This window comes from Microcaecilia unicolor, chromosome 7, assembly GCF_901765095.1.
Source record: "Microcaecilia unicolor chromosome 7, aMicUni1.1, whole genome shotgun sequence".
NCBI classification, from domain to species: Eukaryota; Metazoa; Chordata; class Amphibia; order Gymnophiona; family Siphonopidae; genus Microcaecilia; species Microcaecilia unicolor.
In genome coordinates this window covers 305,321,197-305,347,519 of record NC_044037.1, presented here as the reverse complement: position 1 = coordinate 305,347,519, position 26,323 = coordinate 305,321,197, and the positions used below count along the sequence as shown (strand labels likewise).

Below are 26,323 nucleotides of genomic sequence, written 5' to 3'. Positions count from 1 at the left end.
CGAATGACCACCTAAACTTCCGGAAATCACTAAAAACTAACCTGTTCAAAAAGATATACCCTACCGACCCAACTTAAATGCCTGAACCTTGAACACTACGAAACCACAGCCCGTAGAGGACATAAAATAACTCTTCCTCTCTGCGATTCCCCAATGTGTCTGTTACACATGAACCTTATTCAACCACAACATCACTATGTATTTGTTCATACCAGAATTGGCGAGCGCCTCTCCGGTACTATGTAAGCCACATTGAGCCTGCAAATAGGTGACCTCACCTTTCTGACCTCACCTGCAACTGTCTTTAAATGAATCCCCTTATTTTCTTACTCCTGTTACTCTATCTTATCTATCTATATGTTCCATCTTTGCTTACACCCTATCAAGCTCATTTTCAAAGCACTTAGCCTCCCAAAGTTCCATAGAAACCTATGGAACTTAGCCTCCCAAAGTGCTTTGAAAATATGCCTCCATGTTGTCTATTAAAATGTTGTATTGTGTTGGCATTCTAATGTAGCATACTATGCCATACTTTGAATATTTTTACTGCTGTAATTGTAGTAATTGTCGCAAAGAAAATGAACCACAGATTAACATCTAAAGATCCGTAAGCCTGTCTCTGCTGCTAAAGTGAGAGTTCCAGAAAGCACTAAAGACAGACCTGTTCAGAAGAGCATACCCCACCGACCCAACATAATATACCTGGACACTTGCAACACAATGTAACCAAAAATCGTTATGAACATTACCTGACCCTTCCTCCCCTCTCTAAGATCCCCCCCAATTCTACCTACCATACATGTACTTCATTCCACCACAATATCGCTTTGAATTAAAACAAACCATGTATTTGTTCAGACCAGAATTGGCTAACACCGTTAACGGTAATATGTACCGTATTTTTCGGACTATAAGACGCACCTAGGTTTTAGAGGAGGGAAATAGGAAAAAAAAATTTTCCTTTTTCCCTCCTCTAAAACCTAGGTGCTCCGGTGCGTCTTGTCCGAGTTTTGGACCTCCGTCCCGTACTTACACGATTCCATGTTCCCTGGTGGTCTAGTGACGTCGGGGCAGGAAAGAGCCCCCTCTTTCCTGCCCATCGCGCTGCACTCCGTGCTCCTCACTGCTTTCTGACCCGATGTCACTAGACCACCAGGGAATATGGAATCGTGTAAGTACGGGACGGAGGTCCAAAAACGCTACCTTCGGACTATAAGACGCACCCCCCATTTTCCTCCCAAATTTTGGGGGAAAAAAGTGCGTCTTATAGTCCGAAAAATACGGTAAGCCACATTGAGCCTGCAAAGAGGTGGGAAAATGTGGGACACAAATGTAACAAATAAATAAATAAAATAAAATGTATATCAAAGAAAAAATTTACATTAGATCTGTCCCATCAGTTCACAATTTAAAAGTGACCAATTGAGTCCAAAAATGTCTTAAGTGCTCAGGATCAAAGAGAATATATTTGCTCAAATTCAACTTTATAACATGCGTACAAGGATAGTTTAACAAAAAAAAAAAAAAAAAAATGCTCTCAGCTGTTGAACCCACAGCCTTAAAGCCAGAAACAATTGGTGATGCTTCTGTATCATCCTTGCCATATCCAGAAAAACTCTTACACTATTTTACAATCTAAGAAATAGTTGTGGTGATGGAAGAAGTCTCAAAACCCAACCACGATCTGGGGTTATCTCAAAAGTTAGTCACTGGTTTCACTCCTGCCATATCTTCCTCTTTCAAAAAGTACACAGACCAGGGGACACTCCATATAGGAAGACTTTTTAAAAGAAATAGGAGGCAATATTTTTTCACTCAAAAGCTCTGGAACTCGTTGCCAGAGGATGTGGTAGCAGCAGTTAGCATATCTGGGTTTAAAAAAGGATTGGATAAGTTCCTGGAGGAAAAGTCCATAGTCTGCTATTGTGAGAGGCATGGGGAAGCCACTGGTTGCCCTGGGATCAGTAGTATGGAATGTTGCTAGTATTTGGCTTTCTGCCAGGTACTTGTGATCTGGATTGGCCATTGTTGGAAACAGGATGCTAGGCTAACTGGACCATTGGTCTCACCTACTATGGCTATTCTTATGTTCTTAGAGTTTGAGTTAAATTTAAATTCTCTGAGGAAAGCAGGCCGCTGTATTCTCACATCATCTGACGGAGCCCAGTGCAGATGCTGACTAGCGAGATCAAGAACTTTCTAATAGAGTCCCACCGAGCGTGCACTGGTGTCTTCCTGCCCAATACACGAGCTCGAGTCCTTCAGTCTTCATTTTTGTGTGGAACAGGGAGGACACATCATCGTGCTCTTCTCACAGTGCATTTCGTACTTTCTAATAGTGCCTTCTAATGCGGGTTTTTCCCCAGTCCATTCAGATATTTTTTTCCTTTATTTCTTCTTTTTTTTCAGTTTCTTTTTAATTTCTTTTAGTTTTTTTTGGACCTTAAAAGTTTACATTATTTTTTGTGTATTGTTAGGCCTATTTAGGCTGGAGCCCCAACCTCAATTTGAACACTGCCCCTTTTTCTGGTTAAAGATTGAGGAGTTTAATTTTCCTGCAATTCTTTGCTCGTTGTCCAAGAAGACCCCCAGTGGCTTCAATAGGTTCACCTAATGTAATCGGGTGATTTCCATGACAAACACAACTGGTGCATTGGGTGCCTTGGACCTAACCAGGAGCCTAATTCTTGTTCTTTCTGTTTGCAAATGCAGTTGAGGACATAGAGGGCACACAGGTTCAACAGGAAAAGCTTTTTGGCTCCCCGAAGGCCAATACATTGACATCGGCACCAGAAGCATCAACCTTGATGGCTGCCAAGACTTCAGCACCCAGGGAGTGCCCCAGCATTGAGGAGGTCGCCACTTCTCTCGACATTGGGGGCTGAGAATAGGCTCTGGGACCAGTCAGCATCGGACCCAACACCGAGGGCAGGTATGGGTTCGACATCATCCTCATCAGCATCGAAGGATCGTGATGCTGTGCATCAGGGGAAGCCCATGTGATTCATAAGCATCAGTCCTCCTCGACACATGGTGCCGGGGCATTGGTCTAGTCAAAGTCCCAGCCTAAATCCTAGTGAAATGGTGCGGCATGACCTGAAGTGAGCTGTTCTTGCAAAGATGCTATCAAATATCACAGAGCTGAAACAGTTCTGTGTGAAAGAATGGGCCAGACTCCCTGACGGAATTCATTAACACAACATTTAAAAATACACTTCTTAGTAAATTAAACATTAAATATCAAAAAGAAAAATCAATATTAAACCTTTAATAATCACCAAATATAAAACATTTTCCGTTTTTCCAGAAAACTCAACAAATTATTTTTTTTCCCCTGAAGCTGTATATGTAAAGAATTTCATAACTGGACGTATAATTGAACAGACCTGCGTTCTTGCGACCTCCTCCTTGACCCACTTCAGGGAAGGAACTACCAACAGATCTTGTAACTAAGCCTAGGAGCCAACTTTTCAAAATTATTGGGGGTGCTGCCGGAAAAGCTGATTAAGGCGGTTAACTTAGCGGACTTCAAAAAAGGGTTGGACGGCTTCCTGGAGGAAAAAGCCATAGAATGTTTTTGAATGGACGAGGGAATACAGTATTTCTAGGATGGGCGGGACAAATTGCTTGTTCTTTTGGCCGCTGTCGGTGACAGGGTGCTGGGCTCGATGGACCCTTGGTCTGTCCCAGCATGGCGATGCTTATGTACTTGTGTACTTATGCTAAGCCCAATGGAAATAATCCCTCTCTGGACACATGCAAGGAATTTTCTCAATATTGGGGGTGCTCAAGCACCCACAGAGTCAGCTCCTGTGCAACTAAGGGACCGATGCAGAAAGCTACCACGGGCTGCAGTGTTATGGGCCACACAATCCCAAAAGGGGTTCAGCGATCAAATTAACTCACGCGGTAGACATCCGTGCTCAGCATATTAAAACGAAGTGGTAAACGGGTTATTAGCTAATCCACAGCAATGCAGACCTGTCGCTTCTTTCTCTATAACATCAACAAAATTCGCCCTTTCCTCTCTGAGCACACCACCCGAACTCTCATCCACTCTCTCATTACCTCTCGCCTTGACTACTGCAACCTACTCCTCACTGGCCTTCCACTTTGCCATCTATCCCCCCTTCAGTCCGTTCAGAACTCTGCTGCGCGTCTTATCTTCAGCTTGGACCGATATACTCATATCACCCCTCTCCTCAAGTCACTTCACTGGCTTCCGATCAGGTACCGCATCCAGGTCAAGCTTCTCCTACTAACCTACAAATCTGCAGCCCCTCATTACCTCTCTACCCTTATCTCCCCTTACGTTCCTACCCGTAACCTCCTTTCTCAAGACAAATCCCTCCTCTCAGTACCCTTCTCCACCACCAACTCCAATTCCAGGCTCTGCCCTTTCTGCCTCGCCTCTCCCTATGCTTGGAATAAACTCCCTGAGCCCATACGCCAGGCCCTCTCCCTGCCCATCTTCAAATCCTTGCTCAAAGCCCACCTCTTCAATGTCGCCTTCGGCACCTAACCATTCTACCTCTATTCAGGAAATCTAGACTACCCCAATTGACTGTCTGCACATTTTGTCCTTTAGATTGTAAGCTCCTTTGAGCAGGGACTGGCCTTCTTTGTTAAACTGTACAGCGCTGCGTAACCCTAGTAGCGCTTTAGAAATGTTAAGTAGTAGTAGAAGTGGGTAATCTGTGCACTGATATTTACAGTGTGATAAACCTACTGCCAGGTTTGAGCAGCATAGAAGGACCAGGTGGGGAGGGAGATCAGAGATGATGCATACTATTACTTTGTTTTATCATCATCGTGCTGACCAAGATCCTTCTGTAATACTAAATGTTTATTTTCTAACATTCTTCCACTACTCATGATGTATTGTAAGCCACTTTGAGCCTGCAAAAAGGTGGGAAAAGGTGGGATACAAATGCAACAAATAATAATGCAGACTGCCAATGACTTTTTTTTCTGCTCAGTGCTCAGGCACTGATAGGAAGGGTGATACTTTACAATGAGCTGCACAGTGTGGTGGTGATGACGGTAGCATGCAAGTGGAGGAAGGACAGGTGAACTCCCCCAGCCCTGCAGCCTCCTGCCTCTGGGCACTGATGCATAGATCAGCCCTTCAGTCTGTCCTGTTGGCTGCCCCTCTCCCACCTTCAGTTTGAGTCTTCCTCAAGCATCCAGTGAGTGATTTTTGCTAATACCTGCACATTCCTGGAGACTGTCCAGCCCTCTTAAATTTGTAAGCCACATAGAACTCCTGAGGGATCTTATGGAGAATAAGCCTTATTGTATTGTATATTGTAATAACTTGGTGAGCTGGGGGAAGTGAGGGTGGAGGGAAAGAACAGCCTGGCATGGTAGCAGTGGCCTTGGGGACAGGAGCGAGAGAATGAAACAATTTAGAATCTGGAGCTGATAGGATTGGGATGCAGAGTAGGCTGGAGTGGCAGGAGACCCAGGGTGGTGAATGTTTGTTTGTTTATTTATTCATTGCATTTGTATCCCACATTTTCCCACCTCTTTGCAGGCTCAATGTGGCTTACAATGCATCATGGATAGTGGAAATAAGAAGAGAATAGACATTTGGGGGTTACATGGTAATAGAATACATGATAGTAATATGACAGAAGGCTTTATTAAACATTTCTGGATATATGTGTGGAGTTTTACAATGTTGGGATCAGAATAGCGGGATGAACGAAAATAAACAAACCGCAATGTTATACACCTAAAGAACTTGTTTTGGTTGGGCCTGGATATGCACAAGATTGTGCTTTATGTAGGACACAGACATTGGTTGATCATCATTGAGTCTCTGAGCCAACCACACCTTATCCAGCAGAAGTCCAGGTGAGAAGCATGGTGCCGTCTTTACCAGTCCTCTTTATTGTTCCTAGGGTAAATAAGACTTTTTAAATTACATTTATGGCAGCCATGTGGTGAATACTCTTTTCTTCTTATCTGTGCCATCTCTTTAACCCAAATACAAAGCACAAATATTGTCAGCCTGGATGTTTCTGGGACGCAGGTGAGCAGTGCCCTGTGTACAAGCTGGCTGGAATTGTTTGCTGAATTCAGTCCCCATCCCTAGGGTTTGGTTATGTGGACAAGAGTAGGTGTGAACCTGTCTTTGTGTGCACAGCTGAGACAGCTGTTGGCAGTGCCAGGTCGTGGCTTTGTCATGCATTCATCAGCGTTTGACTGCCCAAAGCATAGAAATAGGAGAAAGTGTCAAGATTTCTTTCTCCTTGTTGATACCATGGAGCCAATGCTCTTTCTAGCCATGCAGATCATGAGTGCATCCTGGAGACTAGGTTTGGTTGGGGGGGGGGGGGGGGGGGGGAGGGGGGGGGGCTCAATGATTTTTAGTTAACATAGTGTGCCCAAAATATTAGAGAATACAGGTGTCTTCACTGTGAAAAATGAGACCTGGTGGGGAGAATGTGCTGCCTCCCAAGTTTGGAAAGTGAGATTCTGCTCTTTCAGATCTGGAAGGGGATCATGCTGCCTCACTTAGTGGGTGTATAAGTTCACTGCGTTTCACTGAGGCCTAGCTGGGTAAGTAGGTTCACTCTGTGGACTGGAGAAGTAGCCTAATGGTTAGTACAGTGGGCTGAGATCCTTGGGAACTGGGTTTAATTCCCTCTAGTGCTCCTTGTGACCTTGGGTAAGTCATTTAACCCCCCCCCCCCCTCCCTTTGCCCCAGGTACAAAAATTAGATCATGAGCCCTCTAGGGACAGAGCAAGTACCTGCATAGAATGTGTACAGTGCTACATGTGTCTAGTAGTATTGTAGAATTGATAAATAACATAATTTTGAATTTATAGTCCGCCATACTTTTCAGCTCTTACCGGAGTACAGTCGCAAGAAGCTGGACAATACCAAGAAATACAAATAACAATGTAATCGTAAAACTAATACTACCATCACTGTTTTGTGTGTAATGCCCCCTTTACTGAGTGCTCCTGGATCCGAGGCCCGACCTGGCCGGAGCCTCCCGAGGGCAGTTTCTGTTGGTCCTTTACTCACTTGGCGCACGGTACCTCCCGCTGGAGAAGAAAAGCGTTAGTGGGTGGGATTACCCTCTTCTCCCCCTAGGAAAAATCCAAAAGACTGCTATGAACAGGCCTGGCTAATAACTATTTTCATAAACCACTATATACCTAAGAAGTGAGGATTTCTTTTCAAATCAATTTAGATACTATAAAAAAAAACAATGGAAAATGTCAACAGTCTTGGTACTTAACCGAATTGAGAGTCATGTAAAATGTTATAATGTCAGTAAGTTGTGTGTCCTGATTTTATGAATGTTTTTCCTGTAACCCGCTTTGGTATTAAAGCAGAATCTAAATCGGAGAAATAAATAAAGTTGAGATGCAACTAATCCCTATAGTAATTTGGTCTGTAACTGGACAGTAAATGATCTGGTTCTTTTATATTCTTCAGAATAGGAATAACAATAATTTCCCCAAGTTCTGAGGGGGAAAAGACCATGAGATAATAAAAACTGTAGCCAGTTAACAAGGTGGAAATGAAAGTTCACTGAAGCCAGTTTCATAAGGACCAGAGGACAACTGTCCATTTGACAGTAAGATTTAGCATATTTGGAAAATAATTTGTTAAATGTATTCCACTTCAAAGCAGAGAAGGTTGACAAAGCCTATCTGAGATGCAACTTTTAAATTATGTCTGGTATTCACATTTTTTTTGTGATGATGAAGAAAAAATGTTTTTCTTATAAGTCGCTGGTCTGTGGCCAATTTGAGTCTTGAGTCTTGATCCTATATAAAAACTGTTCTGAGCAATTCAATAACTCCCTTGTACGATAAAATCCCTTATATATAGGTTTTGAACATTTAAAATTCAGTTGAGTTACAGGGATCTGATTAAAACAAACTACTTGATTAAAATTAATGCCCCATCCATTCAAAGAAATAAAATAAATACCAGCTTTAACCACTCCATAGTAAGTCAACCTCTAGTCTATACAACTGGCTCAAATTAAAACAGAACTTGTTACATCATGCACTCAGTAGCACACGAAGGGGCACACTAAGGGGCAAGGCATGCCCCTTTGGCACACCCCTTCAGCACAACACCTCAGAAGCTAGCGTGATTTTATGTCGAGAGATAGTGACATCAACAACCGTCACTATGGTCACAAATGCTGCTTCTCCCACAATTGGTGTTACAAGGCAAAGTCTCTCTCTTGTGGAAGTACTATAGTGAGGACTAGTGAGTACTAGCAGCAGTAGTAGTATTGTCTCACTTGGGCCTGAGTGTGTCACTAGGATCACACTGTGTTGCTCAGACCTAGGCAAGTGAACAGGTTTACATGGTCTCACTCAAGCCTGGCGACAGACCTTTATTGAAAAGAGTGGATCTTGATCCCCTAAATTTAGGTAATTATTGAATGATCTCTGTAGTTTCTTTTTTTGGGTAAAGTAATTTGAAAAAGTGGTTTTAAAACAGTTGGAAGAATTTCTTGAAAATAGTGGATGATTCTTTTCAGATTGGATTTAGGTGAGCGCATGGGGTGTTGAGACTTTTCATTTCGATAGTGGATGTAATTAGAGTATGGATGAGAACTTACATTTTTGTCTGATATCTTTGGATGTTTCTGGAGCTTTTGACTCAGTGGATATAAATGTGTTTTTACTGAAGCTAAATCAATTATGTATGGATGGGCAAGTTTATAAATGGTTTGTGTCGTATCTTTTTGGAAGGTCATTATGAGGCATATTTTCAAAGCACTTAGCCTTCCAAAGTTTCTAGGGTTTGGAAGGCTAAGTGCTTTGAAAATATGCCTCCATGTGTGCAAAGTGGAGGGCAAATGTCTCAAGAAGTTCATATAGATAGGGGGGTGTCACAGAGCTCAGCCCTATTGGCTTTATATGTTTGGGTCACTGGGGGTTCATTATTGCATGTATGCTGAGGATATGCAGGTTTCTTTTTTCCAATAGCTCCTTTGGGGGATGGATTGAGTTCTCAAAGCATTGAATGGATACGGTTAGTGAGTAGATGTTTGAAAATGGGCTTATTTTACATTTATCTAAAATGGAAGTCATGATTATTGGGAGATCTGTGGAAGAAGAATGGCTGGATTTTCTCCCATAACAAAAAATACTTATTGAAAGTAGAAGATTTAAGGAAATTGCATCATTTTTGCTTGATTTTTTTAATATCTGGTATCTTTTAGGATGTTCATTCAATCTTTTTCACAGCTCCATCTTTTGCACAAGTTAAAACCTATGTTGTTATTCGATTTTCAGAGAGTGGTGCAGAGTATGGTTTGTTGAAACTAGATTATTGTAACACATTGTATCTGGGAATACCAAATTCCCGGAACAAGGTGTTTTAATATTCTATTGCAATCATTGAGAGTAATTTTGGAGCAAGCTAACTTGCTTTTTTTATATATATATCTGCTAATGATATTTCGGTTCTTTGACCTGTGTTCGATGATTAGTCCCTTACTTTTGCTGGTTGGTTAAACTGTGTCAGTTTCATTGAAAATTGGATTAAGTCTCACAGACTTAAGCTAAATTACTACTACTACTACTATTTAGCATTTCTAAATAGGGATAAGACCAAGTTTCTGTGGTTGAAGTCAATGAATCACCCTTTTGGACATCAGCAATTCACCATTGAATTGTTTTTCTTTCAAAAATTCATCCAGAATACTTGAGGTAGAGGTGGATAATATTCTTAGTTTAAAACCTTATATAAATCTGGTTGTTAAGAAGTTTTGTTTCTTAAGAAACTTCATCTTGTAAAGAAATATTTTGACATACCACATTTGGGCTTTGTTGTCCAGAATTGATTGCAGTCTGGGCTTTTCAGGTTGTACTAAGGTGGCTTTGAGGCATCTGCAGATTGTACAGAATACAGCAATAAAATTGATTTTTTCCTTGGGTAAGTCTGATTCCTTAATTCCTTGTATGCTTGAATTGCACTGGCTTCCTGTTGAAGCATGGGTGCAATTCAAATTAGGGATTGTAGTTGTTAAAATTCTGTATGGTGAGGCTATACTTTATATGGCAGATGTGGTTAGGAATCAGGTCGGTTACGTAGATAACTTCTTTACTATCCTTCCATAAGGAATGCCAAGTTTGTTAGATTTCTGTCTTTTTCTATTTCTTATCAAGCTGTAACTTTTTGGAATTCTTTGCCTCTGGAACTTAGAGTGATCAGAAAAAATCATCGCGCTTTTAGGCGGTCGCTCAAGACCTTTTTATTTAGAAAATATGTAACACTTGGTTGAAATTGAGTTGTAAGTTCATCTGTTGTACTCTCTGTGGACGTAAGTGTGTTCAGTTAGTAGTAGTAGTATTTGTTATCTGGATGATCAGTCCATTTTCCATTTTAACTATTGTGACCCGCAGTGAACTGTCTGTTTGGTAGTTGCAGATTATTATGTATGTTGACTTGGAAACTGCCTAGGAGGTAGGCGATGTACAGATTTAAATTAAATAAATAAATTACACTGTCTCCGTTAAGCCTGATTTAGTTGAGTAGATTCGTGCTGTCTCACTCATTAGGCTTCCACCATCTTGTTCAGGCCTGACTCACTTTCCTATTTGGAGACATTGATAAAGGAGTTAGTTTTACACAAACTGCAACAAGAATGAATCTCACTCGTAACCCATGGTATATTGGATATGAGCTCGGTGTCCTGAATGCACTGCAGTGCTGTACTGAACTCTTGCATTGTACTTGAGGAGGATTCAAGATAGCACCCACCTAGTGATGCACTGCTTAACAAGTTTCAAAGCCTTAGTCCTTTCGCTTGGGTTTTCTCTGAATGATTTTCCTGTTTTTTGTTTTTGAAACAGAAGGGTAAAGATGAGATTACTCAACTGAATCTCCAACTCCAGTTTCAGGTCTTATGGGCTTGTTTATGACAACATTCGTAGGCGTTGTTGTTGGAGGTCTGCATGAGATGGAAATGTGTCAGCTCTCTTGAGCACAAAAGCCACATTCAGATTCAACCTGCCCTCTAGAGGAGCTTTTGGGGACTGCCTCATCACAAAATGTTTAACAAATAGGTTTTAGAAGACTCTAAAATGCCTTCTGTTTCCACTCCCCTACTGTCCGGGGCCTTCCCAATCTCCAAAATCAAGTGTAAGATAGATCAGGAGTTTCAGCATTTCTGAGTCATCTCAGCAAGGAAGTGATCACTAGAGGGATCTACTTATTTTCTATCCTTGGTCCTTGACCCAGACTGGCACCACAGATTGCCATTTTCTTTAAGAACAGAAACTTTGTGTTCTTCGGTCAGAAAATCAAAATATTTCTAATTAGCCCAGTATGCGTCAATGGCCAAAAAAGCAAACAGGATGCTAGGAATTCTTAGGAAAGGGATGGTGAATAAGACTGTATCGCTCCATGGTGCGACCGCACCTTGAGTATTGCGTTCAGTTCTGGTCATCGTATCTCAAAAAATATATAGCTGAATTAGAAAAGGTTCAAAGAAGAGCAACCAAAATGATCAAGGGGGTGGAACCTCTTGCATGAGGAAAGGCTGAAGAGGTTAGGACTCTTCAGCTTGGAAAAGAGACGGATGAGGGGAGATAATGTCGAGGTCTACAAAATCCTGAGTGGTGTAGAACAGGTAGAAGTAAATCGATGTTTTACTCGTTCCAAAAGTAGGGGACACTCAAGGATGTTACATGGAAATACTTTTAAAACAAATAGAAGGAAATATTTTTTCACTCAACAAATAGTTAAGCTCTGGAACTCTTTGCCAGAGGATTTAGTAACAGCAGTTAGCATATCTGGGTTTATAAAAGGTTTGGACAAGTTCCTGGAAGGAAAAGTCCATAGTCTGCTGTTGAGACAGTCATGGGAAGCAACCGCTTGCCGCTGGCTTCTGCTAGGTACTTGTGACCTGGCGTAGTCACTGTTTGTAAAACAAGATATTGGGCTAGATGGACCATTGGTCTGACCCAGTATGGCTACTCTTATGTTATTATGTTGTAAGTGCAAAGTGATGCATGTGGGAAAGAGGAACCCGAACTATAGCTACTTGATGCAAGATTCCACATTAGGAGTCACCAACCAGGAAAGGGATTGGTGTCATTGTAGACAATACACTGAAACCCTCTGCTTAGTGTGCAGCAGCGAAGAAAGCAAATAGAATGCTAGGTATTATTAGTAAAGGAATGAAAAACAAGAATGAGGATGTTATAATGCCCTTGTATCATCACTCTATAGTGCTCTAGGTGAACCTCAAATACTGCGTGCAGTCCTGGCCACCACATCTCAAAAAAGACATAGTGGAATTGGAAAAGGTACAAAGAAGGGTGATGAAAATGATAAAGGAGGTGGGACGACTTCCCTATGAGGAAAGGCTAAAGCGGCTAGGGCTTTTCAGCTTGGAGAAAAGATGACTGAGATGAGATATGATAGACATCTATAAAATAATGAGTGGAGTGGAATAGATAGATGTGAATCGCTTGTTTACTCTTTCCAAAAATACTAGGGCTAGGGGGCAAGCAATGAAGCTACAAAGTAGTAAATTTAAAACAAATCTGAGAAAATATTTCTTCACTCAACATGTAATTAAATTCTGGAATTTGTTGCTGTAAAATGTGGTAAAAGCAGTTAGCTTAGCGGGGTTTAAAAAAGGTTTGGATAACTTCCTAAAAGAAAAGTCCAGAAGCCATTATTAAGATAGACTTAGGGAAAATCCACTGCTTATTTCTAGGATAAGCAGCATAAAATGTATTGCACTGTTTTGGGATCTTGCCAGGTACTTGTAACCTGGATTGGCCACTGTTGGAAACAGGAAGCTGGGCTTGATGGACCTTTGGTCTGTCCCAGTATGGCAATACTTATGTTCTTATGTTCTCTGCATCCCTTATCCATCCTATCTGGCATCTCCCCACTATGTCACAGTCCCTATTCTTCTGTTTCCAGCATTGCCTCTCTCTGTCCCTGTTCTTATGCACCTTTTGTACCCAGCATCTCATCTCTGTGCCCCCTGCCCCTCCTCATGTCCAATTTTTCCCCTCTCTCCTCTTTTCCTCCTGCACCCACCCCTACCCCTCCCTGTGGTCTGGCATCTCTCCCCACTCCTTTTGATCTGAGTCTCTCTCTCTCTCTCTCTCTCTCTTGCCTTTCTCTTGGGGCTTGCTCTCTTTTCCCCACTGTAATATTTAGGGCATATTTAAGGGAAGCCTATGTGTGTTGGTGGACTGTGGCTCAGTGGAGGATGAAGAGTGCACCCTCTTATATTTCCCCTAGCTCTCAATGTGGCCTGCAGCCACAGAGGCCTGCACTGCTACTCCCATTGAAGTTATTGGGAGTGGGGTAGGTGTGTGCGGTAGGAGTAGGGGCGTGGGCAGGGCATATCAGGTGGCAGGTGTTTCTCTGTTGGCCCACCCAAAAATTGCCTTCTGGCTACACCACTGGTCAGCAGGGATGGAATAGTAGCATGACCAGGTCTATACATGCATGTGTGCTTAGACATGTGTAAATACGTGTGCCCACGGTCCAGAGGTACACATGTAACTTATTTTACAAGTCATGTGGGTAAATTTGTCTTCTGCCCAGAAACCGCCCAGCTGTAAATCATGCACAATTAAAGATATGCACACACTTAGGTGGCACATAGCCATTAATTCATGTGACGTGCACATACGTGTGTATAGACTGGTATTTTAATGATTTACAAGCACCAAGTAGTTCTCTGGGATGGAGCAGAAGGAGTCAAACGGTGAGCAGGACACACGCATTGCAGGTGTAGCACAGTCAGAGGAGGTGGAGCAGGAGCTGTAATTGAACACAAGCTCACACGGTATCTGTTCTGATTGTCTCCTACAGAGTCTCCCCGAGGTCTGCAGTGGAGGAAATGGGATGGCATTCACTGGAAGCCTACAGCATCTGTACACAGCTGTCCTGTCACAGGAAGTCAAACACCAGTTATCAGGTAAGAGAAAGAGTCCAGACTGCTCCGGTTAATATTTCTGATAAGAGGTGATATCCTCGGACACCTGTCTGAAGTCATTACTACTACTACTACTTATCATTTCTATAGCGCTACTAGACATACACAGCGCTGCACACTGAACATGTAAGAGACAGTCCCTGCTCGACCGAATTAGGACAGACAAATGGGAAGGGATAAGGGAATTAATAAGGTGAGAAAGATAAAACATACAAGGGTACTGTACAAGTGAATAGGACTTATGAGTTAAAAGCAGCATCAAAAAGGTGGGCTTTTAGCCTAGTTTTGAAGACGGCCAGAGATGGAGCTTGACGTACCGGCTCAGGAAGTCTATTCCAGACATATGGTGCAGCAAGATAAAAGGAACGGAATTGGCAGTAGAAGAGAAGGATACAGAAAGAGAGATTTACCCAGTGAACGGAGTTCCTGTGGAGAAGTGTAGGGAGAGATAAGAGTGGAGAGGTACTGAGGAGCTGCAGAGTGAATGTACTTGTAAGTCAGTAAGAGGAGTTTGAACTGTATGCGGAAATGGATGACTTAAGAAGAGGGTTAATATGAGCATAGCGAAACTGGCAGAATATAAGTTGTGCACCAGAATTTTGAACAGATTGAAGAGGAGAGAGATGGCTAAGTGGGAGACCTGTGAGAAGTTAATGTTAAGTAGTGGTAAGTAGCCATAGTGTAAGTGAGAGGTGATAAGAGTGTGGATAAGGGTTCTGGTAGTGTGCCTCTGCCATTTTATTGTCTAATCTCTGTCTACTCAGAAAGATCAGTGGTATAATGGAGAGGAAAATGGCAACAGAATTAAAGGATTCCTATATGGAAAGAGAATGGAAGCAAATCAAAACTTAGTGGTGCTTAAATAGTAACTCCAGTAATTGAGGAAATAAAGTGCCAGGCAGACGTCTACAATCTGTGCCCTGATTATGGCTAGACAGATCTAGATGGGCAACTCCAGTATTTGGGGAGTATGTCCAGTGCCGGACAGATCAAGAATTGCTACACATGATGAGTTTATCTTATTGGATGGACTGTGCAGGTCTTTATCTGCCATTATCTTAGAGAAATAAAAAAAGTCTCAGGGAGATGAGCAGAGGTGGGAAGATCGCTCAGGAAGAACACATTCTAAGCTTCATAGTCTGCTTTCACTCAGCAGGAATTTAGGGTTGGTTTGTTTGTTTTTTTTTTGTTTGGTTTTTTTAAGGGAGTGAACTGAAGAAATAAGATGTGTGGTTGCAGACCTAAAAACTTATAACCTGGATTTTTGAAAATAAGGACCCACAAACAAGTTGTAGGTGAAACCTTTTGATTGTTACAGGTATATTAAGTTAGGCCAATCTTTTCATTAGGTTACCATAGCCAGCACTCCCAAAAATATGCAGTGCATCCTTCCCATGAATACACGATACAGTCAACCCTCTCAAGAATATCCAGTACTGTCAGCCTTGCCATACATGTTCTGCCCTTTCAGTGGCCTGGCTTGATTGGCATACAGTTGAAACCAGAGTATAGAAATCACTATGAGAAGACTCAGAATTTTGAACCTAAATCTTCTTTAATGTAGTAATCAAACAAGGGAAAATAAGTTATAGTTCAGATGTGCTGGACAGAAGTTTTTGCCTTGAAAAGTGGGAGTCTGTTCTCCACCAGCTGTCTTTCTCAAGCAATAGAGGCGGCACGAGGAATAGTAATGCTGTTTATACTTTTATACTGGTGACATCTTAATAGCATCACAGTAGCTTGAAGGGGTCATACAGCAAAGTACAGCATTGGCAGATTCAGTGCACAGAGGAGATATGCTGCAGACTAACTCTTGCAGACCCGATGGAAAGTGAGGGGTGTGAGAGCAACTAGCCCAGCATACGCAGAGAACAAGGCAAGCCAATAGAAAGAGTCCCATAAGACCCAGGGATCTGGGATATTTGCCCAGGAAGAGCCTGTTACAGGGAACTATAAGATTACAGGGATTTGTAGTTCAAGGGCACAACCTGAAATTTAAGGTGCCCGCAATGAATCTGTTACAGGCAATTAACATCAAACATATAAACGGCGAGTGACCGTACTCACTCGCAAATGCGCAGTAGAGACTTCCCTCTCTGCCCCGCCCCCGCGTCAATACGTGAAGACGGGGGCGGGACAGAGAGGGAAGTCTCTACTGGCATGCTGCAGACGTCGGAACCGCTCCCCCTCCCCCTCCCCCGGAGTCGCCGCCACCCGCCCCTCCATCTGGCCGAGCACTGTGAACTTACATCACCACGCAGCAGCAAAGCTGCCGTCGGGCTTCCTTCTCTGCCTTTGTCCCGCCCTCGCCGACGTTACGTCACACGAGGGCGGGACACAGGCAGAGAAGGAAGCCCACCCTGACGGCAGCTTTGCTGATGTGCCTGCTGCTGCGTGCTGATGTAAGTTTACAGTGCTGCTCAGGCCGGGTGGAGGGGTGGCGGCAGCGACTCCGGGGGAGGTGGGGCGGCGCCGACCTCGGGAGGGGGGCTCAGAAACCCCCCCATTCCAAAAGTAGCCCGTTTTCATGGGCTCAACGGCTAGTATATTCATAAACAGCAAAGAGCCTGCCTCCATGCAAATGGGGCCGGAACAATACATACGTTGCAGCACCAGTAACCCTGCATATCCCCCAGAGCTGCCTGCTGTCTCACAAATACACTATAATGATCTTCCTTCCCAACAATAACTGCCCTCCCCACCACAAATGTACAGTGCTGCACTACATTGCCAAACCCCAGGATCACACCACTCAATCAGTTCCTGTGATTAAACTACATTGCTGGACCCCGAGAGCTTATGCTGGGGACTTGGCAGATGTTAGTGGTCCTCCCACCCCTGCCTCTGCAACTACTGTTGCCACCACTCCTAATCTATATCAATAAAAGGCTGGTTGAGGTAGGGGAGGGACAGTGGTTTTGGAGGAGTGGCCAGTTTTTTATGGGGAGGGATGGATGGAAAGTGAGTCGGTTTTGGCATTGGTAAGGTTAGATGGTTGCCAATGGTTTGGAAGAGAGACGTTTGACAGGGTGGATGGTTTTAAAGGTGGTCAGTAGTTTTGGAGGAGGGGTGGCTGGTGCAGTAGGCATGGATTTAGAGGAAGTATGATTGGAGGGTTGTACGTGGTTTCAGGGGAGGGGTGAATGAATGGACAAAAGTGGTTTTGGAGGAGAAGTAATTGAAGGTTTGGTCTGTGGTTTCGGGAAAAGGGTGGTTAGATGGTTGCCAATGGTTTGGAAGAGAGACGTTTGACAGGGTGGATGGTTTTAAAGGTGGTCAGTAGTTTTGGAGGAGGGGTGGCTGGTGCAATAGGCATGGATTTAGAGGAAGTATGATTGGAGGGTTGTACGTGGTTTCAGGGGAGGGGTGAATGAATGGACAAAAGTGGTTTTGGAGGAGAAGTAATTGAAGGTTTGGTCTGTGGTTTCGGGAAAAGGGTGGTTAGATGGTTGCCAATGGTTTGGAAGAGAGACGTTTGACAGGGTGGATGGTTTTAAAGGTGGTCAGTAGTTTTGGAGGAGGGGTGGCTGGTGCAATAGGCATGGATTTAGAGGAAGTATGATTGGAGGGTTGTACGTGGTTTCAGGGGAGGGGTGAATGAATGGACAAAAGTGGTTTTGGAGGAGAAGTAATTGAAGGTTTGGTCTGTGGTTTTGGGAAAAGGGTGGTTGGAGGGTTGCCAGTGGTTTGGAGGAGCGGTAGTTGGAAAGTTTGGTCTGCAAAGTTTGGAGAAGCAGCAGGAGTTGTTGGTGTCAGCAAAGGTTGAATCTACCTAATCCAGTTAACATAAAGAAAAATGTTTTCATGGAAGAGTCTCCGAATGAATTTGGTGATAGCAAAGATGGAGAAGAAAGGTAGATTAATCCTTAGCAATGGTCATCAAGATAACGTCTATGATGTTGAACTACGCAGGAGGATGGACCCAGAGGCCTTTGTTCAGTATTAGCAAATCTGTACGGATGTTGGTGGTTTCAAAGTGGACTTTACTAACGTGGGGACCACTTTGTTATCCCTGAACACAGACATTTTCTAGAGAATGAGCTACAGCGGCTTTTCATTTCTAATTCTAGGAGATGAGAACAGAGGAGTAGGCTCCTCACCCCTTCAGGAAGAGCATGTTGAAGAGAGAGGCTTGCAGACCAGCTCTGATGCTCTGCCCCCGGTACCAGCCATTCAGGGCAGTGGGGAAGTTACTTCGGTAAGTGACTGTAGAAGGGGTTGGCTTGCTCGCCTAGGAATATTGTTAAATAAATGAAATAAAGGCTCAGCTGCTCCTGGCAGCCACTTCCTCTGTATTACAGTAATCATCATCTCCATTCACAGCCTCGTTGGGTTTGGTGTCTTACGTTGAAAGGGGACCCTGCTGTATAGATTCAGAACAAGCTGAGGATTTGGAGTTTATTTATTGGGATTTATTAATTGCCTTTAAGAAGAGATTAAGAACATAAGAGTAGCCATATTGGGTCAGACCAATGGTCCATCTGGCCTAGTATCCTGCTTCCAGCAGTGGCCAATCCAACTCACAAGTACCTGGCAGAAACCCAAATCGTGGCAACATTCCATACAACCGATCCCAGGGCAAGCAGTGGCTTCCCCGTGTCCATCTCAATAACAGACTACAAACTTTTCCTCCAGGAACTTGCCCAAACCTTTTTAAAACCCAGATAACACTGACTGCTGTTACCACATCCTCCGACAGAGAGTTCCAAAGCTTTAATATCTGTTGAGTGAAAAAATATTTCCTCCTATTTGTGTTTAAAAGTATTTCCATGTAACTCCATTGAGTGACCCCTGCTCTTTGTACTTTTTGAAAGAGTGAGAAATCGATTCAGTTTTACCCATTCTACACCACTCAGAATTTTATAGACCTTGATCATATCTCCCCTCATCTGTCCCTTTTCCAAGCTGAAGAGCCCTAACCTCTTTAACCTTTCTTCATATGAGAGTTCTATTATTATTTTGGTTGCTCTTCTTTGAACCTTTTCTAATTCCGCTATATCTTTTTTGAGACACAGTGACCAATATTGAATGCAAAACTCAAGGTGAGGTCGCACCATGGAGCGATACAGAGACATTATAATATTCTTGGTCTTATTTTGCATCCCTGTTTGCTTTTTTGGCCACTGCTGCACACAGGGCAGAAGATTTCAGCGTATTGTCTACAATGACACCCAGATCTTTTTCTTGAGTGCTGACTCCTAAGGTTTATTAAAAAAAAAAAATTATTGCTATACCGCCATGACTAATTGGCAGCTCTCGGCGGTTTACAATATTCAAAACAGAGTGAAAAAAAGGAAAGGAACTACAAAATTGACAGGAAAATGGGCAGAGCAGAGATGCAGAGAAATGAGAACAGTGGGGAAGAAGCGGGTAGGGCCAGCGGTCCACCGTCACAGTTCAATCTAGGGTGAAAGCTTTATTAAAGAGCCAGGTCTTTAGTCTTGATTTGAAAGTTTTAAACAAGGTTTTGGCACGGATGTCTAGTGGGAGTGAGTTCCATTGGGAAGGGGCAGCGAAGAAAAAAGCTGAATGACGAGTAGATTCTAACTGGGCAAATTTGGAGCCAGGAAAGACTAGACGATGATCGTTTATCAAGCGAAGAAGACAAGCTGGTGAGGAAGGAATACATCAGGCGTGGATGCTGTTCAAAAACACCATCCTGGAAGCCCAGGCCAAAATTTATTCCAGGGCTGGTGGTTGGGAGGCGGAGGCTAGTGTTGGGCAGACTTCTACGGTCTGTGCCATGAAAATGGCAGATACTAATCAAGGTCAGGTATACACAAAAAGTAGCACATATGAGTCTATCTTGTTGGGCAGACTGGATGGACCGTGCAGGTCTTTCTCTGCCATCATCTACTATGGTACTATGTAAGGACAATTTTGCCCATGACTGGAGGAAGTGAACCTGCTTCTAAGAGGTCATTAAGTCGTTCAGTCGAGAGTACTGATGCAGGGCAGCAGTCGAGGATGGAGAGAGAATGGCCACATTTCAACAGTAGTGACTTCTTCCAGAGAGAGAGGTTGGAATGTAACCCAGTGTTGGTCAGACTTGGCTTCCTGAATGAGGCAAGTACTTGGCTGTGAACACACCTCTGATAATAATGGCTTTCCCTATGTAGGCTTGGCCTTAGGTATATCAGACCAGATTTGCTTCATCTTGTTGGCAAAGAAGTCAGCCAATTCTTGAGCAGGTGGAGTGGCTTATTGAGTGTTGGTAGTCTTGATGGCTGCTGGCTTTCTTACTAGAGAGAAGAGATTTTTGGTGCTTAGGGAGTCATGACTTTAAAGGATACTGTGTAGTAGTGTTGTTTGACTTTGACTACCTTCAGTTTATATAGACGGAAGGCAGTCTTCCAGTTTGCTTTATCCGTGATTGAGTGGCTCTTTCTCCATTGTTTCTCTAATTGTCGACATTCCCGTTTTTAGTTTAGATAATTCATTCAAGAACCATGATGAGTTTCTAGGTGACCTGGCCAGATGGGTGCAATTTTGTCCAGAATCATAGTTAAAGTTTTGTCCTAAAAGGATTTAGCTGATTCTTGAGATGGACTCCAGGAGGCAAGAGAATTTCCGAGGGCAGCCCAGAAGTTGGATTCATTTATTCTCTCTCTTGTATGTGTCAGTTTGCAAGGTTTATGCTTGGATTACGGTGACAGACACATATCTATGGTGAAACCTAGTTGGAAATGGTCAGATCAAGGTATACCTAAATAACATGAGAATACTGTTTCCCTTTTAAAAAGCAATTTTTATTATAATATTCCATTTTATATAATATTTTCATAAAACTTAACTAACCCACAGTTCCTTAGGCAATGACGAGTCCATATACTTGAAAAATCCTATTAGTTGTCATTCAAAACAGCTTGTTTATCTCTTTACAGTAAACTCATTGTAGAAAATAAAACAGTTTTCAAATATACTGCACCCAACAGCTCACTCTGTTGTCCAAGAAAACTGTCTAGATGTTCCAACTTGTGGTTTTCCAAAAGCTCTTCTTTCTTCCTCCCAAAAAGGAATAGCACACTCCAATTAAGATATTCTCTGTGGCTTTTCATCCACCAGATTAGACCAGGTACAATATCTTTGAAACCACTGTTTAAAGTTAGTTTACTGTAAAATGATTCCATATGCTGTTCATAGCCTGACATAGTTCTGGGTTTTGCTATCTCACATCTTCAGGAGTCGTTCACCATATGAGTAATCATATTATTAGTAAGGCAGAACTACCATCGGCATCTCCCATCCGAATGCTCCCTGTTCAGCTTAGCCGGAAGATATAGTAGTGGCAGGTGGCTGGAATTCTACGTTTTGAAATCTTTGATTAGTTTTGTGTCATCTGCAAATTTAATCACCTTACTCATCGTCCTATTTCCCAGATCATATATAAATATGTTAAATAGCACCGGTCCCAGTACAGATCCCTGCGGCACTTCACTATTCACCCTTCTACATTGAGAAAAATTACCATTTAATCCTACCTTCTGTTTTCTGTCCAGTAACCAATTCCCAGTCCACAGAAGGACCATTGCCTCCTGTCCCATGACTTTTTAATTTTCTCAGGAGTCTCTCGTGAGGAACTTTGTCAAAAGCTTTCTAAAAATCTAGATACACTACATCAACTGGCTCACCTTTATCCACATGTTTATTTACACCTTCAAAGAAATGAGGCAAACTGGTGAGGCAAGACTTCCCTTGGCTGAACCCATACTTACTCTGTCCCATTAAACCATATTTGTCTATGTGTTCTGTAATTTTATTCCTTAAAATAGTTTCCACTATTTTCCCCAGCACTGAAGTCAGACTTACTGGTCTGTAATTTCCCGTATCACCCCTGACGCCCTTTTTAAAAATCGGCATTACATTGGCCATCCTCCAATCTTCAGGTACTATGGATGATTTTAATGACAGGTTACAGATATCTAACAACAGATCAGCAATTTCATATTTTAGGTTTTTTTTAGTACCTTTGGGTGTATGCCGTCCAGTCCAGGTGATTTATCACTCTTTAACTTGTCACTCTGGCTCTTGTTGCTCTGCATTGCCATCCTTGAAAAGTGTTTCTGGTACAGGTAGACTCTTCCGTAAAGACCCAAACAAAGAATTCATTCAAACTCTCTGCTGTGGCCTTGTTCTCCCTTAGTGCCCCTTTTGCTCCTTCATGATCTAACGGTCCCACTGATTCCTTCACAGGCTTTCTGCTGCTGATGAACCTGAAAAAGGTGTTACTATGAGTTTTTGTCTTCATATTCTCTTTCAGCCTTCTTTATCAGTTTTTTGCATCTAGCTTGACACTGCTCATGTTGCTGCATTTTTTATTCATTTGGATCTTTTTTCCATTCTTTGAAGAATGCTGTTTTGGCTCTAATAGCTTCTTCCACTTCACCTTTTAACTATGCTGGCTGTCGTTTGCTCTTCTTTCAACCTTTGTTAATACATCTGGTCTGGGCTTCACCCAAGGCAGTGTAGAGCAGGTTCAGTTTAACATAAGACTTAATAGTAAAAATGACCAAATATAAACATGAATACAATGAATGAGGTAAACTTGAAAACAGCAAATTAAAACCTAATAATAGGACGACCATGAAACAGTATCAGAAATATACACATTTAACAGCACTGAAATTCAAATAACAATGTCAGGCATAATACAAATGAAACACCAAATAAACACACATTAGAATATTCAGATAACATAGATATGATGCTAATGCTTTTGCAGTACCCACTAAAAACTGCTCCAGGGACACGCATACTGCTGTCATGGAGCTGGGTATGACATTTGACTTGTACGGTCTGTGCCCTGAAGAGGACAGGTACAAATCAAGGTAAGGTATACACAAAAAGTAGTACATATGAGTTTATCTTGTTGGGCAGACTGGATGGACCGTGCAGGTCTTTTTCTGCCGTCATCTACTATGTTACTATGTAATGCTTTTCTACAATACAGCTTACCATGTAGCTGAGGGGCCAAGTGCAGATATATAGATGGGGACAAGATGGGTGATGCAGAGTCAGTTGGGATAAATAGATGGGTGGCAAAACTCAAAGTAAGTTCTTTGTACAGATAAGCAAGAGATAAGGAACTGATGTAAGTTACAGTGTGTGAAGGATGCTAGTCCAGGTGCAGAGTGAGTGTATAGTCAGTCACCCTATGTATTAAAGGCCTGGGAGAAAAGCCAAGCTTTCACCTGCTTCCTGAAGTAGAGGTAGTCTCGAGTTAGCCCCTCAGGGAGTAAATTCCAGAGTGTGGAGGCTACTGCTGAGAAGGCTCGCTAGCGGGTATCACATCGTACGATTTCTTATGCTGAGGGTGCAGATAGCGATGTTCCTTGAGAGGACCTTAGAGGCAGGGGCATAGCCAGACTTCGGCGGGAGGGGGGTCCAGAGCCTGAGGTGAGGGGGCACATTTTATCCCCCCCCCCAGCGCCGCCAACCCCTCCCAGCCATTATCGACCCCGCCGCCGACCCCCCCCCCCCCCCGGCCATTGCTGACCCCCACCGCTGCCAACTTTGACGACCCCTGCCGACGACCCTCTTGCCGCCCGTTGTCGCCTACCTTTGCCCTCTCAGCGTCCCGCCCAAAAGGAAATGACATCAGAGGAAGGCGGGACGGAGACGAGCGTGCCTGCTTGCTGCTTTTACAACCTCCGCTCGCTCGGCCGCCCGCCCGTTCACCGCTGGAGTGGAAATGCTGGCTCCTGTCTAGTCCACTCTAAGGAAGGAAGCCATTTGGTAAGTCTCTGCTTCCACTCCCCCGCGCAGCCGTCGCCGTTCACTCAAACACAGCAAGCAAACCTGTGAGCTGCTGCATCCACGTTGTCGTTGCTGCGAAGGGGAAGAGAGTGGGGGGGGGGGGGGGAGACGCTGGATAGAATGGGGAAGGAGATGGATAGAAACAAGAAAGGGGGTGGGTAAATACTACTGAAGAGGGAGTGCTGGATAAGGAGGAAGGAAGGAAGGGAGAAAGAGCTGGCTTGATATTCCCCAAAAAAGCCAGCTCTTTTTCCCTTCCTTCCTCCATATTAGCATATTCATATATGCAAATGAATATGCTAATATGCTGCGCCCCATCCTTTGCACCCCCAAATGAAACAGTCAAACTACGCCCATGCAGTCTGAATATACCTGAGAGAAACTTGCATGGACTCTTTCCTTGGTATCGAAATCTGTCTTACGCATATTCATTGTGGGTGTCCTGAAAACCCAAGTGGCTGGCTATGCCCAGAGGGGCAGCTTTAGTGTTTGCCGAGGCCCTTTCTGCCAGGGCAAAAATCTGCCTTAGGAGCCAATGAATTGCTCATCTGTGGGCAGGACTGACTGGGCCGATTGGTCTTTTTCTACCATCATCTGCTCTGTTACTGTATTACTGTGTCATGCACAGCGAGGGAAGCCAGCTCAGCGTCACCTGCTTGTGTTCCAGCAGAGCGTACCGAGTTCAGGGCACTTAACGAGCTTAAGGACCCTGGGCACCGTGCCAGGTTATTGTGGTGAGATCACACGTTACTGTAGAGGTGGAGCAGTGCCAAACTGAGCTGAGGTTTGCATTGGCTTCTTGCAATATGAAGGATACAGCGACGGGTCACTTGGGTTTAGGGGGGGGGGGGAGGCTGCCACCACCTGGTAAAAGGAAGAAACCTTCTGTTTGGCATTGACAGTGTGCAAGAGCTGCAAGTCTAATTTGTAATGATTTTCCCATTTAATTCTTTAAGTGCTCCCTGCAGTTCTTCTGGGAGAAGCCATCTTGGCAAAGGGGTCACAGTTGACATCATGCGTTGTACGTGACTGGTTCGCGTGGTGCACGTGACAAGTCTTTATGACATTGTTGCTGGCGGGAAGCAATGAGATCAACTTTAGCTGATTATACTGTTGCCAACTTAGCTGGGCCCAGGGGAGCTGTTGATCATTTTGAGGCTTTCAAGAGCTGATGCCAGCACAAAGGAGGGAAGACTGCCTGAGCTTTGTAAGCTAGTTTCACTGTTTTCTTTTCTCTGTTCAGTAGTACTAGAGACTTTAAACCAGAAAAATAAGAAGGTGAGAACGACAAGTCATAGAATAGGTATGCCCAGGGGACCTCCATAGAGAAAAGAAAGGGAAAATATTATGTCACAGAAACCTAATATATTATATGTTATGTGTGCACTGCTGAAATGTGCTACAGTGGGCACAAATTTGATATCTTCTTCCTACTCAGAGATGTGCTCTTTTCATCTCCTCAGATTGCTCCTGTATGCGCTCCATCGAGGTCCCAGAATGCATCACTTAGCGTCTGCAAGGCAAAGAGGAAGAAAGCAAAGGGTTTGTTCGGCTAACGGGGGAGGGGGGAGTGTCGGGCACCGGAAAGACCATCCTGGGAAAGTGGAGTGAAGAAACCTGCCTGCCTCCCTTCTGCATTTTAGTCTTTTTCGTTTTAATCTTTTTCCTTTTAGATTCCTATTTTAGTTGAGTACTGTTTACCCTCTTCAAAATGAACTAGACCCTGCCTGGCAGTTTGGATAATTTCAGCCCAAAACCTTGCACACAAGGGCTTTTTACCTAGTCAGCTATGATTCTGGCTTTTAATGAGGAGTTGTAACTCTTTTTGGTTTTATCTGATCTCCTGTTAAGAAGCTTAATAAGGAAGTTTGTTCCCTGAAACTCTGCTTCCTGGACCCCCTACTCCAGCTTCAGAGCTGGGCCACATAGAAGACAACCTGGCAGCTGTCAGTGTCAGAGTACCTCCTGCCACACCTACAAACTCTTAAGCTCCCACAAATATCACCCTTCTGAATGCTTTTTAGATTTTTTATAATTATGGAAAGAGTTGGTGGTAATCTCTTCTCACCACCTCGTGCGATTTAACACGTCAGTCCAGTTGTCATCAGCATCCAGGAACAAGACATGTGTATAAAGGGTGTTTGGCCAGTGTACCAGTCTGGAAAGATGAAGTTCAGGGTGAGGTCTGTGGCCGACCAAAGGCACCACCCCCACCAATCATGCTGTTCTCTCGCTTTCGTGGGGTTGTGGGCTGTCAGGAAAACAGGAGTGTTTATTTTAAATGCAATATTGTGTACAATAAAGATCTGGCTAATTCTTTCTGTGTCTGTGGTGCAGGTTGGTTTTCTGTGATCCCCAGTCTCTCTCTTTCACTGCCCTGTCCTGTCAATAATGCAGAAGAGTGAAGTGGCTTTGTCTGCACTCGGCCAAGTTTTTAACCCCACTAACTCTGCACAGAGACTGCCTCACATTTTCCTGTGGCAGGGTAATTCTAGCAAGACTTGAAGGGGAGTCATTAAAATAATAAGTACAGACATGCAGAGCAGGAAGCAGGGGAGAGATCCATTCATTTCCTCTGTGTGTGTGTGACCCCCTCCCACCGCTC

General features: G+C 43.5%; 1 protein-coding gene across 3 annotated transcripts in view; it reads left to right on the top strand.

Moving 5' to 3' along the window:
- Window positions 1-26,035, top strand: part of NHEJ1 (non-homologous end joining factor 1) — a 298,233-nt gene extending 272,198 nt beyond the window's left edge. For 2 of the 3 annotated variants that reach the window (XM_030210315.1, XM_030210316.1), the window contains exons 6-8: window positions 13,839-13,944; window positions 18,033-18,160; window positions 25,182-26,035. In XM_030210315.1, the coding sequence (XP_030066175.1) occupies window positions 13,839-13,944; window positions 18,033-18,160; window positions 25,182-25,274 (327 nt within the window). In that variant the 3' untranslated portion in view covers window positions 25,275-26,035. The remainder of the gene's footprint in view (window positions 1-13,838; window positions 13,945-18,032; window positions 18,161-25,181) is intronic. The other variant, XM_030210317.1, reaches the window with a different exon arrangement.
- The last annotated feature ends 288 nt before the right edge of the window (window positions 26,036-26,323 follow it).